Genomic DNA, 15,151 nt, shown 5'->3' with positions numbered 1-15,151 from the left:
ACCTTTCTTGGAATTTGGTTCAATGTGCTCCTCATAGGACTTTCTGTTGAAGTCCCTGAAGAGTAAGATGTGACTCATTCCTGAGGAGCGGTTGAGGCACCTGCAAGACGTGAAGGAGCTTCTTTGCTGGGAGGAGCCCCTCAGCCGACATATTCTGAGCAGGGCCACAGTAGGCTTGAAGAGACTTTAAGAATTTCTGAGGGACCAGCATTGTGATGTGGTGGGTAAAGCCACCACCTGCAGCACCGACATCCCACATGGGCATTCGAGTCCTGGCTGCTCCACTTTCAATCCAGCTCCCTGCTAATGCATCTGGGAAAGCAGTGGAAGATGGCCCAAGTGTTTGGGCCCCTGCACCTGTGTGGGAGACCAGAAACAAGCTCCTGGCTCCTGACTTTGGCCTGGCTCAGTCATGGCTGTTACAGCCACTTAGCGAGTGAACTAGAAGATGGAAGATCTCTGTCTCTCTGTCTCTGTCTCTCTCTCTCTCTCTCACACACACACACAAGATTTCTGAGAGGGAGTTTGGGAACTGGAAGAGCAAGAAGCTGCTGGGCTCTAAGAGAAATGAGAACAAAGATCCCCCAAAACACAAAGAGATGAAGTTTGAAATATTTAGAAACAGGAAGAACCCAACACACCCTCCTAGGAGGTTTGAAACCTACATCTTTGGAAACGGGTTTTGGTTCACTCCTCAGGGCTGGTAAGGAGGAAGACAGGACAAAGGTTTTGCAAAGGCTACCACAAAGGACAAACTCCACACAGCTCCAGGCCTTGAAGGAAAGGAAGTGTTGTCAACAGAGGTCAGGAGAAAGTTTTTTTTTTTCCACGAATTTCTGTGGTCAAAAGCCGTGGGTTATTGAAAAAGGGGAGGGTGGTGGGGATTCTGCATCAATAATAAGTAAAATGCTGTCTCAAAAACAATCGCTACTGGGGCCAGTGCTATGGCATAATAGGTTAAGCCTCCGCCTGTATGGGCACTGGTTCAAGTCCCAGTTGCTTCTCTTCTGATCCAGCTCTCTGCTATGGCATGGGAAAGCAGCAGAAGATGGCCCACATGCTTGGGGCCCTGCACCTGCGTGGGAGACTCAAAAGAAGCTCCCGGCTCCTGGCCCCAGATAGGCCCAGCTCTGGCTGTTGTGGCCATTTGGGGAGTGAACCAGAGGATGGAAGCTTTTCTCTCTCTCTCTCTCCCTCTCCCTGTCTGTAACTCTGCCTCTCAAATAAATACGTAAATCTTTTTAAAAAATATTATTACAGTAGGCAAGAAAAACAGCTTTGAAAAATAAGGACTAGTGCAAACTTAAGCTGACTCTCTAAAGGAAAAGGAAAGGATATATTTTCTGAATCTGACACTACAAAAAGTTACAAGATGAAATCCAGAGACTACAGCACAGTTAGCCAGAACCCTGGCTGCCAAAACCACAGCCTGCTCCATCTACCCCCTGCAAACTGCTTCCCAGCAGTACCTGGGCCTGGAGTCGCCTGCAGTTTTCCTCCATGGATGTTCTTCAGAAGGGGCTTGGGGTAAGGAGAAGAGAGAGTGTTGGGAGAGCAGCTCTGCTTCCCAGAAAGCTGGAACAGAATCCCTGGAGCCTTCCTTAGCAAAATTATACCATGTTTTGCTACAAACTATCTCACAGGTGTTTACGGTTCAGCTCTGCCTGCCCCTCTGCCAGAGCTGAAAGGAGCAGGTGAAACCCAAAGCTGGTTTTCAGCATTTATTTTACACTTCTAACCACAGAAATCATCCTGCACAAAACAGGAACCTGCTCCTTGGCAGTTCCACAGACTGCACACAGCCTTTGCTGGCATACACCTGGGATATAGCATCCAATCACGCGTCTCCAACGCATTACAGGAGGTATGCTGAGTCCAGGAGATGCAAACGCATAGATGTGCAAATTGGAACATGGTGTCTAAGGATTCTGCTCTAACACAGGCTTCTTCTCTGAAGAAAAATATATATATATATAGTGTTTCTAAAACCAGCAAGAGAACAGCAAGTAAGAAAGGCATGTGTTTCTCTCTCTGTGTGTGTGTGTGTGTGTGTGTGTGTATGATTGTATTTTTAGCAAAGTCAGGCTACATTCCAATTGGAACAGAATCAGCCATTATTAGCAGATAAGTAAAATGTACAAGCCACTAGGTCATGGATGTTATGTGATGTAGAAGTACATTTTGTAGCAGGAATATTCAAACTAGCAGAAAATTTTCCCTAGGAAGTTATTTCACCTTTCTTACCCTGGGCCTTCCCAAGAAGGCACGAGGTGGCAACGGCCTCCAGCGTCTCGTAGGGTTTGTTGCTCTCATTCCTCCAACTCTCCCTTGACCCACAGAGCCAGTGAGGGCTTCTACTTGGGTCTAATAATAAAGGTGAAAAAGTCAGGATGTGAAGTACAACCTAAGAATATTTTATACTGAAAATGTCTATGTGTCAGGCACAAATACTGCAAGAACACTTTATAAACATTCCCATTGCTATGACTTCCAGTATCAGATTATCTTATGGATGAGGAAACTTGTCACAGATCTAATAATCACGTGGAGCTGGGAAGTAAATGGGTTTGTGGCTGACCTCACAAACCATTTGCATTCCTGCTCCACGTTATTGTCAGTGGTCCTGTGAGCAAAGCAGAAATATCAAATAATAGCAAAGGCTATGGACACATTGCTTAAAAATGGAGGCTTCATTTCTTTAAAAATGTGGAAATTTTAAAAGCAAGAAAGGTTATCTAGAACATTCACAGGGATAGATTTTCCTGGTGAGCTTCTAATATGTAAACGATGAAGGTGTGTGGTGTCTGTCAGGTAATGTTCATCAGTTGACAGAAAGGTCATCTACCCCTCAAACCTGTGTTTACCTTTAAATCATTTTAAAAATATTTCTCTGATTATAAAAGCAATAAATGCTCATATTTGTAAGATTCAAGAAGCATGTGGTAAAAAATTTAAACCCAGCCTTATCATCCAGAAAACATCATTGCTGATATTTTCACAAGTATCTCCTCTCTAATCTTCTTTCTTTATGATGTTTTTACATCTGTATACTAACAATATTTATAAAATATGACTCTTTGTGCCAAAATGCTCCTTATTCAAAGAAAAGCAATTTTAACTTCTTTTTTGTGCCCCAATGTGTACTAAATATCCTCCAAGTGTTGTAAAATTGCAAAATTGATACAACAGAAGGAGTATGTAAAAATTCTTCCATTTCTACAGGTTTTGTTTTGTGAATTTAAAACTATTCTGGAATTAAAAGTTTTAAAAGAGAAAAAACTCACCTTAAAAAAGATCACAAAGTACAATTAGAGTAAAAATACAATAATGATATATACATGCTAAAGCATTTTTAGGATTTCAAATATTCCAATACAATCCCATCAAGATTGCATGTACCAATGCCATCTCACTAGTCCAAGTGATCAATTTCAGTTTACAATTGATCACACTGACAGGTCTAAGAGTCAAAGGGATCACACAAACAAGATTAATGTCTGCGAATACTAACTGATAGAATAAAAAAGGGAGAGAATGATCCAACATGGAAAGTGGGATATACAGCAGACTCATAGAATGGCAGATGTCCTAAACAGCACTCTGGCCTCAGAATCAGCCCTGAAGGCATTTGGATATGGCTGAAGAGCCCATGAGAGTATTTTAGGCATGGAAAGCCAAGACACTCTAGAAAAAAAAAAAAACCTAAATGAAAGATCTCTGCAAGTGAGATCCCAGTAGAAAGAATGGGCCATCAAAGGAGGAGGTACCTTTCTCTGAAGGGAGGAGAGAACTTCCACTTTGACTATGACCTTGTCTAAATAAGATCGAAGTCAGAGAACTCAAGAGGCTTCCATAGCCTTGGCAACTCATGACAAGAGCCTAGGGAGATTTCTGATGCCATAAACAAGAGTGTCAAATTGTTAAGTCAACAACAGGAGTCACTGTGTACTTACTCCTCATGTGGGATCTCTGTCCTTAATGTGTTGTCCAATGTGAATTAATGCTATAACTAGTACTCAAACAGTATTTTACACTTTATGTTCTGTGTGGGTGCAAACTGATGAATTTTTACTTAATATATACTAAATCAATCTTCTGTATAAAAGAGAATTGAAAATGAATCTTGATGCAAATGGAATGGGAGAGGGAGCAGGAGATGGGAGGGGTGCAGATGGGAGGGAAGTTATAGGGGGGAAAGGCCATTGTAATCCATAAACTGTACTTTGGAAAATTACATTTACTAAATAAAAGTTTAAAAAAATTAAAAAAAGGATTTCAAATATTCAATCAATTGAAGTCACAACTGTGACATTTTTCAATATGATTTTTATTTCCTTTTCTGCATTACTCAGAAGCATCAGTAGGATGAAAATAATACTTGCTGCTTTAACTTGCACACAAATTAATTGATGATGACATCCCCATTAATTCATGAGGATTTTCTTAATGAATTAACTTTAAAGCTTCTCTAAGGTAGAAAGGCACAAGACAACTAAAAAGAAATATTGATTTATGACTGTTCTAATTCTGCTCAGTTTTTCAAGCAAACTGTATCTATGATGCACATTATTATTACCAATAAGGTAATCCACAAAATCTTTGCTGAGCAAGATGTGCACAAAATAAATTATTTCCTATGAGAGGAAAGTGAACACTGTAAGTCAATATTCCAGGTTGAAAATGTGCATGGCTATAATCTCCAGTATCAAAAACAGAATAAAGGAACTCCTCAGCCGAGAGTAGATTCCTGCCAGTGGCCACAATGTCACAGCCTTGAAGACAGCTTCCTCTTGACAGTACCAGTAATTTTGCCATATGGATTGTCTAATGGCAGCAAGACCTGCAGAAAAAGCACTTGGTAACTTCAGACACATTAAAACAGCCCTCTCCTATAAATGAGTCAGTACTAAGACAACAATGCAAACAACAACTTATCAACCAGGAAAATGTGTGTACCCCAGAGTAAAGTCATTTCAAACATGAGAATGGCTTATTTCTGCAGTGATAGTTTGATAGATGACTTGCTTTTCCAGAAAAGCAAAGTGTTTTTGAAAAATTTTGACCATTAGGATACAAATGCTTCTAAAATGCATTACATACCCCTGCTTTTTAACTAGAGTGCTGGAACACAGTTTGACCTTTCCTTGATGATTCACTTCGGCCATCCATCACTGTCCAAAGCTATAATGCCACCATGCCCTCAGGATCAGCTGAGGACTGCTGGGCTGTTAGCTCAGCGCTAAATGGCCCCGGACAGCTGCACTCTGGGGCTCTGTCTTTCTGCCTTGTCATTTGTTGCTTCTCTACTGTTGTCATAGCATCCAACTTCATACCTCTCGTGTGCTGCCTTTACCTCATACACACCTGCTGGGTGAGGGCCCCAGACTGGCTCCAGCCATCCCCAAAGCGCAGACACAGACACAGACACAGATATAGACACAGGGAGAGCTTGTTCAGTCCCTCAGATGCCTTTATGTGGAGCCCTGACCTAAAGAAACTCGGGGTCTTCCTGCCTGGAGGCCTCTGGCAGATCCCAGTAGGAGCTGCAAGTCTGACCTCTTAGAGGGGCAGATCAGCAAGCCCTCCAGGAGGGACCCCTGCAGGTGTGGGGGGTCAGTGACAAGCCCCCTCCTCCCTCTGCCTGGGGTCCTTGAGCTGAGCACCACGCTGGTCATGGTAGCTGACCTTTTTTCTGTTCCATGCTCTTTTATTTTGCTTCAGGTGGATATGGCCAGGATCACTTTCAGGTCGTCTCCCATCCTTTGGAAGCCAATCATTTCTAAAAGGCCTTGCACTCTGGTCAGTGGCCTTGTGGTGGTCACTACCCTTTTCTACCCTGGAGAAGACAGTAGTGTTTCCATCCTTTCCGAGAATGAATGGTTTATGGGCCTGAGGTTGCTCGTCTCTGCAACTCAGGGCTCTAGATCACTTCTGTCAGGCACCTGGGCTTGACCTGTGTTTCCCAACACCACCCCCAAGCTCCACCTGCAACCAACAGTGGTGCAAATCTCAGTGGTGTCTATCAGCATTATTTGCAGGACAGTCACAATGCCCCTGGAGCAGCTGGTCCAGAACGGGAGACCTTCTGGCGACTCCAGCCCTAGCCCTTTTCCCCCAGTGGATGTGACTGTGCAGCAGGAGAGCCATGCTCGTAGGTGGCTCCTTCTCTACTCACTCCCTCCTATACCAGAGAAGTCACCCAGAACATGTGCTGCCAATCCAAGAAAGCGGTGGAAGGATGGATCCAGTGGAGGACTACTATCGTGTTGAAAGTCCAAGGGGCAAAGACTGTGCTTGTTCCTGGGAACTGACCACAACAGGCAAGGGATCAGGGCTCCGGGCTGCCAAGTCAGACACATTGAGTGGTTTAACCTTCTGCTGTGGCTACAAACAACTCAGAGTAAAGCACTTTTTCCAAAATAAAGGTTTCCTTTCAAAAACTCAATTTCCTCATCTTGCCTTCTATAATTGCAATTAGAAACACAAACACAGAAAGAAAAAAAAAAACCACAAATACCCTTTCATCTACTCAGAGTGTGTTGGGAGCTACTAAACTGACCACTTAATCAAATGGTTGAGAAGAGGGAAAAAATGAGAAGAGGGAAAAAATGCGAAGAGAATCCCTTTTTTCCTCTTCATTGCCTCGTCGTGGAAGAGTAACGAAGCTGCAGCCTCGCTGGCGCTTTTCAGAGAAGTCGCTCTCGGAGCAGTTCGTTAGGCACACTCTCTTCTTTCCTTGCCTTTTCCTCTCTGTTACTCCCAACCCTCCTCTATAAAAATCCATCCACTTCTAGGATACTCCAGCCTCAGGCATTTGAAAGGCCCAGAGTCTAAGAGGCTTCTAATCAATGGCAACTACAAATATCCCCAAAAGCGGGGGCAGGCATTTGGCATAGAGGTTCAGATGCCACTTGGGGTGCTCATACCCCATATTGGAGTTCCTGAGTTTGAGTCTTGGCTCTGCTCTCAATTCCAGGTTTCTGCTAATGCATAGGCCAGGCAGCAGGTAATGGCTCTGCCACCCACAAAGGAAACCTAGATTCACTTCCTGACTCCTGGCTTCAACCTGGCCCAACCTGGCTGTTGCAGGCACTTAGGAACTGAACTAGCAGGTAGGAGACATGTCTTTCTGTCTCTATTACTCATTCTTTCAAATAAATATAAATGAATTAAGTTAATTGTGACAACGATACTAATATGAGATGCTAACATGGGAAATGGGCTGAAGTGTATACAGGAACTGTGTATATTACTACCCCACAATTTTTGTTTTATAAATTTAAAACTATTCTAAAATAAAATGTTAAATAAATACCTAGATATATGTATGCATAAAACAAATAAATATTCCTCCAAAGCAATAGCTGTTAACTGTGATGTTATCAACCCCAGTTTATAAAGAGGCACAAAGGGGATGGGATCGAGATGTGCTTTAAATATTTTTAAGTTCTCTTACCTCTTCCTTGTTGATCAGTCCCATTTTGGACATGTCTATGTTAAAGTAGTGAATGTTTGGCAGGCTGATTTCCATATCTTCTATCTGGAATCCACAACAGTATGCATCACATTGGGCAACTCTAAATCTGTCACTTTGTCACTCTGCCCACCCTCATCCCACTTATCCACTGCCCCGACACTCAGGTCCCAGCTCTGTGTTTGAAACACCCTCTGGTGTTCCTCTGTTCTCTCCTGCTAGTCCTATTATCAGGTGTTAGGCTCTCTCTTCTCATCTCAGTGCTTCTCGGGAAAACAAGAGTTCTTTGGGTCAGAAACCTGGGACCTCTTCAGCATCCAACTGGCTGGCAGGTATCGGTCGATCATCATCCTGAATTCCTCTTCCTTCTATTCCCTCCTCTCCCAGTATGTCCTTAACATCGACAAGCCCTGGAGTAAAACTATAATTGGAGAGCCATGTGCCAGATTTGTAAAGACTTTGAAGTTATAAATTAAGCTAAAAAACTTTTAAGTGAAATATGTTCTTTCTTCTAACTTGACAAAAATATACCTTTATAGCAACCTGGAAATCCAGGTTTTAATTTAAAATTCTGTTACTCTTTGGAGTCCCATGCCAGGACATGACAACACGGGAAGAGTCAATCCCCAGCACCTGGCCCATGCTCTCTCTCTCTCTCCCTCTCTCTCTCTCTCTCTCTCTCTCTCGGGTTCATGTGGGCAGGCACTCTGGCTTGCAAGTCAGTCCTTCCATATCTTCTGCAAGCATCCACCCTTTGCCAGCTCTCAGTCCTCAGTTGTGCACATCAAGAACATGCCCTGCCCTTCACAGAATGGATCTCGGGAAGAGCTTAGCCCGTGTTCTGCAAGTATTCTCAGGGCTCTTGGGCAGGAAGTTCTGAGAACTATGGCTCCTAAAGGGTTTGTTGCCTTGGTCCTACCCATGGAGGGGGCCCAAGCAGAAGAAGGCCTGAAAGGGGAGCTTTGACAGTGCTGTGCCATCGTGGGACTCCCCCTTGCCCAGGCCTAAGGGAGGTGCTCCACCCTTCATTCTCACCAGACTTGCCCACGCTCCCTTGCCACATTTCTGCAATACCACCCTAACAGGTGTCCTTGCCTTTTAATCCATTCTACTTTTCGAGCACAAATCTGGTCACGCCACACTCTGCCTAACCCCTCAGTGGTTCCCTAAGAACTTTCAGTTTAGAGCACAGGCTCTATAAATAAGACCACAAAAGCCCTCCTGACTGGTGTCTGCCTCATTGCTAGGCACACACAGAGATTCTCACTCCTAGAGCATCCTATGTAGGAGATCCTTAAAAGGTAGTGAGCCCATCATTCTCCTCCTGTCTCCATACTTGTTCTTACCCTGCCCTGCATCCTTAAGAGCAGACTCATGACTCCCATTGTCCCTAAAGGATCAACTCAAACACATCTCCCTCCAGAAAATCTGGCTGGCCGGAATGAGTATCCCATGACAATTATTCTTTATTGTGTTGTTATTTTACTTAATTGTTGCTGCTGTTGTTGTTGAGCACTGAGTCGGGAGCTCTTGGAGGGTAGGGGCATGTCTAGTTGATCTTTGGATCCTTGGATCCTTGGGGTACCACCAGAGACATAACAATGATTCCACAATTGAATGAATGGATGGGTGAATGGGTGCATGAATTCGCCTACATCTACAATCCTTCCTTCTTTGTCTGGCTCCCCCTGAAACACAGACCCTCCATCTCATTACCTTTCCCTCCAAGCATTCAAGTACCCTGAACACGAGGCTTACATCAGTGACAGGCTGAAGAGACTTGAAGAATTTTCAACAAAACTAAAGAACTACAGCAGTGGCCTGCATTTTCGGGTTGGACAGATTTTTCCATTTTTTGCTCTCTTCTCACTTGCTATAACAAGCTTTTGAACAACAACAGATGTCATGTTTCATGTGTCTCCCACTTTCTTATTTTAACTCACAACTCTATCTCAGAGCTGACAGGAGACACAGCAAGGGTTCTAAATCCTCATCATGGCAACTGACACAACCTACCTGGGGCACACGGCTCAGGGTGAGCACCTGGATGTCATAGAGGGTCTTCTGGACAGAGGGCGAGTACTCGCCTTTGTCATAGGGCCCAGCAAATTTCTCTAGGACAGTGTCCCGGACAATGTCCCTGAAACACAGAGAGAGGAGAAGTGAGGACTCTCATGGGATGGTATTTTAGGAACGCTTTATAGAGCAAAGAAGTACAGCACTTTTCTCCCCCCAGAAAACAATTTCATTGGTGGTTTTAAAAGACAATAATACTTTGTAATGTCAACACACACACACACACACACACACACCCTCATTTGCCATTCCCTTACACACACACCATTTCATATTGGGTATCACTGGGCTGTCTTTTGGCACCAGGACCAAATGGGTATTTCATCTCCCACCATGTTTGAGGAAGCCATGATGAAGAAGCCTCCCAAGTACTGAATGCATCTTACTGAGCTGTGCGACTGGTTACTTGAATTGTGACATTAGGGGTTTTACTTTGTGCCTAATCTGGGCTAGGCAGTTTGTGATTGTCACTGAATTCTTGATAGAGATAAAGTAGGTCCTATCAGTTTCCCCAGTTTAGAGATGAGGAAACTGAGCGTAACATTTAAATCAGGAATGGGTGTTTGGTGCAGCAATGACACCCGGGACAACTGCATCTCATATCAAAGTGCCTGTTTCTCAAGTCCTAGCTACTCTGCCTCCAATCCAGCTTCCAGCAATGGGATCCTGGGAGGCAGCAGAGGATGGCTCAAACAACTGGGTCCCTGACATACACATGTGAGACCAGATTTAGTTCCAGACTTTTGGCTTTGGTCTGGCCCAGCTGCGGCCTTGCAGCTATTTAAGGAGTGCATCAGTAGATGAAAGATCTATCTGTCTCTCTGTCTCTCTGCCTGTCAAACAAGCTGAAAATTTTTAAATTAATTAATTAAAAATAAATAAATAAAAGTTAAGTGACCCACTCCAAGTGCCTCTCTTTAGTGGGAGCCCCAGCCTATGACCCTGATGTTGGCATGTGCAATGTTGTACTCTTCTCACCATAAATATGGCAGGCTCCCATGGGGCACATATGAAATATAAAAGGAAAAAAGAGGAATGAGGTGAGATTCCAGAAGCATTTTAAAACCTATCACATAATAGAGGGAGCAGAGAAGAACTGTGCCAGTGGGAGGGAGCTCCCGAGAGGGAGGGCAGATTGCAGCTCATCATTGGGTGAAAATTCCTAACAATTAGACTTCAGCAAAGGAATGAGATTGCCAGTCAAAAGGCAAACTCTGGGAGTTCAGAGGCCTAATTATCCCTTGTCAAAGATATAATAATAGTAATAATACCTTGACATTTTTAAAGCATTTGTCATTTACAAAGCACATCTATGAAAATCATATCATTCTGAGTTTAGCCTAGAGTGACCGACCAATAGTGTCAATTTTCCTGGGACCATGGCATCTACAATGACATGAGACTTTTGGTGTTCAAACCAGGAAAACTTGCAAACTGGGGCAGACTGGTCCCCCTAGGTTAACTCTGCATCACCACAAAGCCAGATATTCTCTTCACTTGATGCTGTGAGCCTCAAAGTCTGGTCCAGCAGCCTTAGCATCAGCTGAGAAATTGTAACAAATGCAAATTCTCAGCCCCCCCCCCCAAGATCTACTGTATAGAAGCCTCTGGGCCTGAACCACAGGGCCTTCATTTGAACAATCTTCTGGTGATTTGGATGCACATGAAATCTGAGAACCTCTGATTTAATAAGTCAAAAAACAGAAAGGATTTCTGGATAGCAGGAAATAGCTCTGTCTCCCTTTCAGATCTAGGACTCCATGAACTCTGGCCACAGGGAAGAGGGAAGATACCACCTGCCCCAGCACCAGGTCCTACACACATTCATACCAGGTGGCCTCAAAGTCCACGTCTTGGTTGTGCTGGTAGCGCCACTTGCAGTACACTTGGGTGGCAAAGCACCGGTCCTTCACCTCTGGGAGGGTGGTGAACTGGTCCTTAATGAATCCTTCAAACCCAGACTGAGTCGTTTTCAAGACCTTGAGGTCTTTGATTCCAGAATGAATGACTGGAAGTCCTGTTTAAAGCAGAAAGGTAGGAGAGGATGAAGTCGTAGACAAAAGTGCCTCCTACTGACACCTGCCCTGAGGAGTGTAGTCACAGAAACATGGCACAGTGTGCATATACAAAGAACCATTTTCCTGCTCATATTTTCTGTCTCCCTGTGTCTTCTGAGGTCTGAGCCAAGGGGCTGACAACTCCAATCGACACCAGACCCTGATGGCATCTCTATTCTTTTGTGGTTAGGAAGGCAATGGAACTAGACAATGTCATGGACTGATAATAGCATGGACCTCCCTGTACCTAAAGAAAGACTGGGAGGACGAGGCACATGGCTCACAAGTCTGCCTCAGTTGATGCATGAAGGCTTGGGGTTATTGACCGAAGGAGAAGGATTGCAGTTGGGTCATGGGTAATTTTCAGAGAGGAGGAGGAGTTGGAAACAGTGGAGGGGATGACCCAGGTCCTTTTCTATCTCTGCTGATCCTCATGAGCTAACAGGGCAGGGGAGGGTGCCAGGCCTAATCTGAAGAAGCTGTTTACTTGCATGCCCAGCACTTACAGCTCAAGACTCAGGTGATAGGTGGGGCACAGTCTTAGGAAGGGCCAAGATTCTCTCTGTATGAACACTCTGTAACTACATTAGCTGAATGAAGCCAGAAGAGAACATGGTACCCAATGACACACAGGGAGGGCCCACAGAGTGATGCTCTGTGGAAAACAACGGACATGGCAAATGCCGGACAGAGACAATGGGCAGCAGATATACCCAGTGGGTGCAAACTTCTTCCTGAGCATGTGCGAAACAGCCCTTTGAGGTTGTCAGGAGGTGGGCATGTTTGTTGGAAAAGTCTAGACGCTTTGTAGTGAGAAAGCTACAAGACCAAGAAAATTCAGGAATTAACATTACCATGTCCTTATTTGTGTGTTGCAGGCTGGTACCATCAGGGGACTTGCAGCGAGCACTTGGCAAACCCACAAAGCTAAGTGTGAGGACAGAATTATTGCCTCTTTTTAGTCTCTAAGTCAGCTCTGTCTAGTAGCTGTCCCTTTTGACCTGTTTAGTCTAAAACTCAAGGGGTAGAGGTGGCAGGGATCACCGTATCTGTGGTCTTCATTGGAGAATAAGAATGTGACTCATGATTCTCAACTGAAATGCAGGAAAGCTCTGAAAAGTCAATGGTTTACAACACATGTGGTTTCAAATGGTCTGCTTAACTCAAGAGGCGGGGAGTTTCAGAACATAAATAATGACTGTATTTTGGTATTTTTCTATGTTGCCTGTGTGAACATATCAGAAAGAGCAATCACCAGTGGTTAGTGGCAGATCTCCTGATTAAATATGTTCTGATTAAATAAGGAGTTTTGCGCAGAGTGTTGCAGGACAATGTGATTAAACAGAAAATGATAACTGCTTAATTTTCTGAAGTTCTCATTGGAAACTATATCTGAAGGAGGATCATGAGAAAAATATCAGCAGTGCCTTAATGCCTCCAGTTGGCTGGGTTTATCAGATTCTAAATGCATAAGGATTTAGTGCCTCAAAATTAGAATTTCTAAATGCAGTGAGTCTAGTCTCAAATCCAAGAAGCAGTCAGTATTTGTTGAATGAATGAATGAATGAATGAGTGTAACAAGGGTGATTCACATCAAGGAATAAGTATGTCATATTTCCTACCTTTCTCTTCCAAACAGTTCATCTCCATCAGTCCTTCCCATTTCCCCTCCTGATCCCAGCTCTCACTCACAGTGTGGTGGAAGAGAGGACAATGGTGTTGACGCTGGCTGAGACCCTCCTGTCTGGAGACATGCCTTTGGTTGCTGCCTTTTCAGTCTCTGTCTTACTTAATCATCAAAGCTTTCTATGCAACTGACTTTTAAGCATTTACCTATAATCAGATGGCTAGAAACTAGCAGACATGAAGTTCAAATTCAGCACCACATCGAGAGTCCATGCTTTTGTTACCCCGTTTTCTATCATTCTCCATCTATGCAGTATTTCTTCCTTCCTTTAACTGTTTCCCCATTTCTGTGCTATGAGAGATCTTTCCAGGAGACAAGAAGGCTGCTACCTCCACTCCTTAGTGTGACTTGAGGGGCTCAACCAGCGGCCCCAGCCTGGAGAGTACAGTCCCCATTGGTCTGAAATGGAGATTGATACATCACTTTTAGAAATGGCTTTCGGGGCAGGTACTATGGTGTAGTGGGTAAAGCTGCCGCTTGCAGTGCTGGCATCCCATATGGGCACCGGTTCAAGTCCCGACTGCTTTACTTCTGATCCAGATCTCTGCTATGGCCTGGGAAAGCAGTAGAAGATGGCCCAAGTCCTTGGGCCCCTGCACCTGCGTGGGAGACCCGGACGAAGCTCCTATCTCCTGGCTTCGGAGCAGCTCCAGCCATTGTGGCCAATTAGGGAGTGAACCAGCGGATAGAAGACCTCTCTCTCTCTCTCTCTCTCTCTGCCTCACCTTCTCTCTCTGTGTAACTCTGACTTTCAAATAAATAAATAAATTTTTTTTAAAAAAAGAAATGGCTTTTGAGTATCTTGAAAACTTTTTATTCCATAAAAATTTCCTGTTGAAATGCAGAGATCCCTCAATGGACTGACTCCTTAAGTCTTTTCGAGTTAATATCAGAATCCACTTCCAATAGTAATTCCTTCCAGAAAACAGAATCCGATAGAAATGAAACATGAGTTTGTAATCAGGAGTGACACTTACATGACTAGCAGAAACTTTGGAATGGTACTAAAATTAAGGTGGAAGAGAAGTAAGGCAAACTTCAACTCTTATGTAACTGGCTTTGATCATCAGCATCCATGTGAGCAGTTCGAACTTCGGCTCTTCCAAGAGACTGAATCTTAAAAGGATTCCTGGATGCAGCGTTGCATGGGGGTTGAATCCACAACTTTAGGACTCAGATGCTTTATTTCAAACCCTAGTGTTTTCCCTGCTTCCCCCACCGCCGTTTAAGAGCACTATGTCCCTGGAGAAATTACTTCACCTCTCACTATCTTAACTTTCTCATTTGTGGAGTAGAGATGGTCATCACACCTATTTACTAGAGTGGATACAGGTCTAAAACAATGCACATAAAGGACTTGGGAGAATGGGTGCCTTTGAGGAAATGCTCCATGAAAGTTAGTATGGTTTTAGCAGAATTAACCTTTCCTTATCCACTTCAGTCACCTGGAAATATTTTCCAAGGTTTACAAAAGTTCTTTGGGTTGTGACAAGTTTCCCTCTCCACTTCTGTCCCTGGGAGATTTATTGACCTGAGGATCGTGTCAGTCCTGCTAGGTCACTTTAAAAACATCTAGATTGGCTGAAAAAGAAATGCAAATCTGAAAAAGGAGAAAGTGGTTGCATTTATATAATTTGTTCTGGCATGGGGCCGATGTTATGACACAGCTGCTGTCTGCAGTGCCAGCTTCCCACATGAGTACCAGTTCGAGTCCCTGTTGCTTCTCTTCCAATCCAGCTCCCTGCGAATGTGCCTTGAAAAGTAATGGAAGGTGGCCCAAGTGCTTGGGCCCCTGCACCCACATGGAAGAAGCTCCTGGCTCCTGGCTCCTGGTTCCTGGCTCTGGATCTGCCCAGC

At 44.1% G+C, this 15,151-nt stretch overlaps 1 protein-coding gene across 1 annotated transcript in view; it reads right to left on the bottom strand.

The window, feature by feature from the left end:
* Positions 1-4,382: 4,382 nt before the first annotated feature.
* Positions 4,383-15,151, bottom strand: part of LOC100009266 (uricase) — a gene marked incomplete at its 5' end in the record, with an annotated part of 40,399 nt that continues 29,630 nt past the window's right edge. The window contains 4 exon segments of the mRNA NM_001128073.1: positions 4,383-4,840; positions 7,457-7,540; positions 9,491-9,614; positions 11,381-11,567. Of these exon segments, the coding sequence (NP_001121545.1) occupies positions 4,766-4,840; positions 7,457-7,540; positions 9,491-9,614; positions 11,381-11,567 (470 nt within the window). The 3' untranslated portion in view covers positions 4,383-4,765.

Source organism: Oryctolagus cuniculus, chromosome 7 (genome assembly GCF_964237555.1).
Source record: "Oryctolagus cuniculus chromosome 7, mOryCun1.1, whole genome shotgun sequence".
In the NCBI taxonomy this organism is placed as follows: Eukaryota; Metazoa; Chordata; class Mammalia; order Lagomorpha; family Leporidae; genus Oryctolagus; species Oryctolagus cuniculus.
This window is presented reverse-complemented; position numbering and strand designations above follow the sequence as displayed.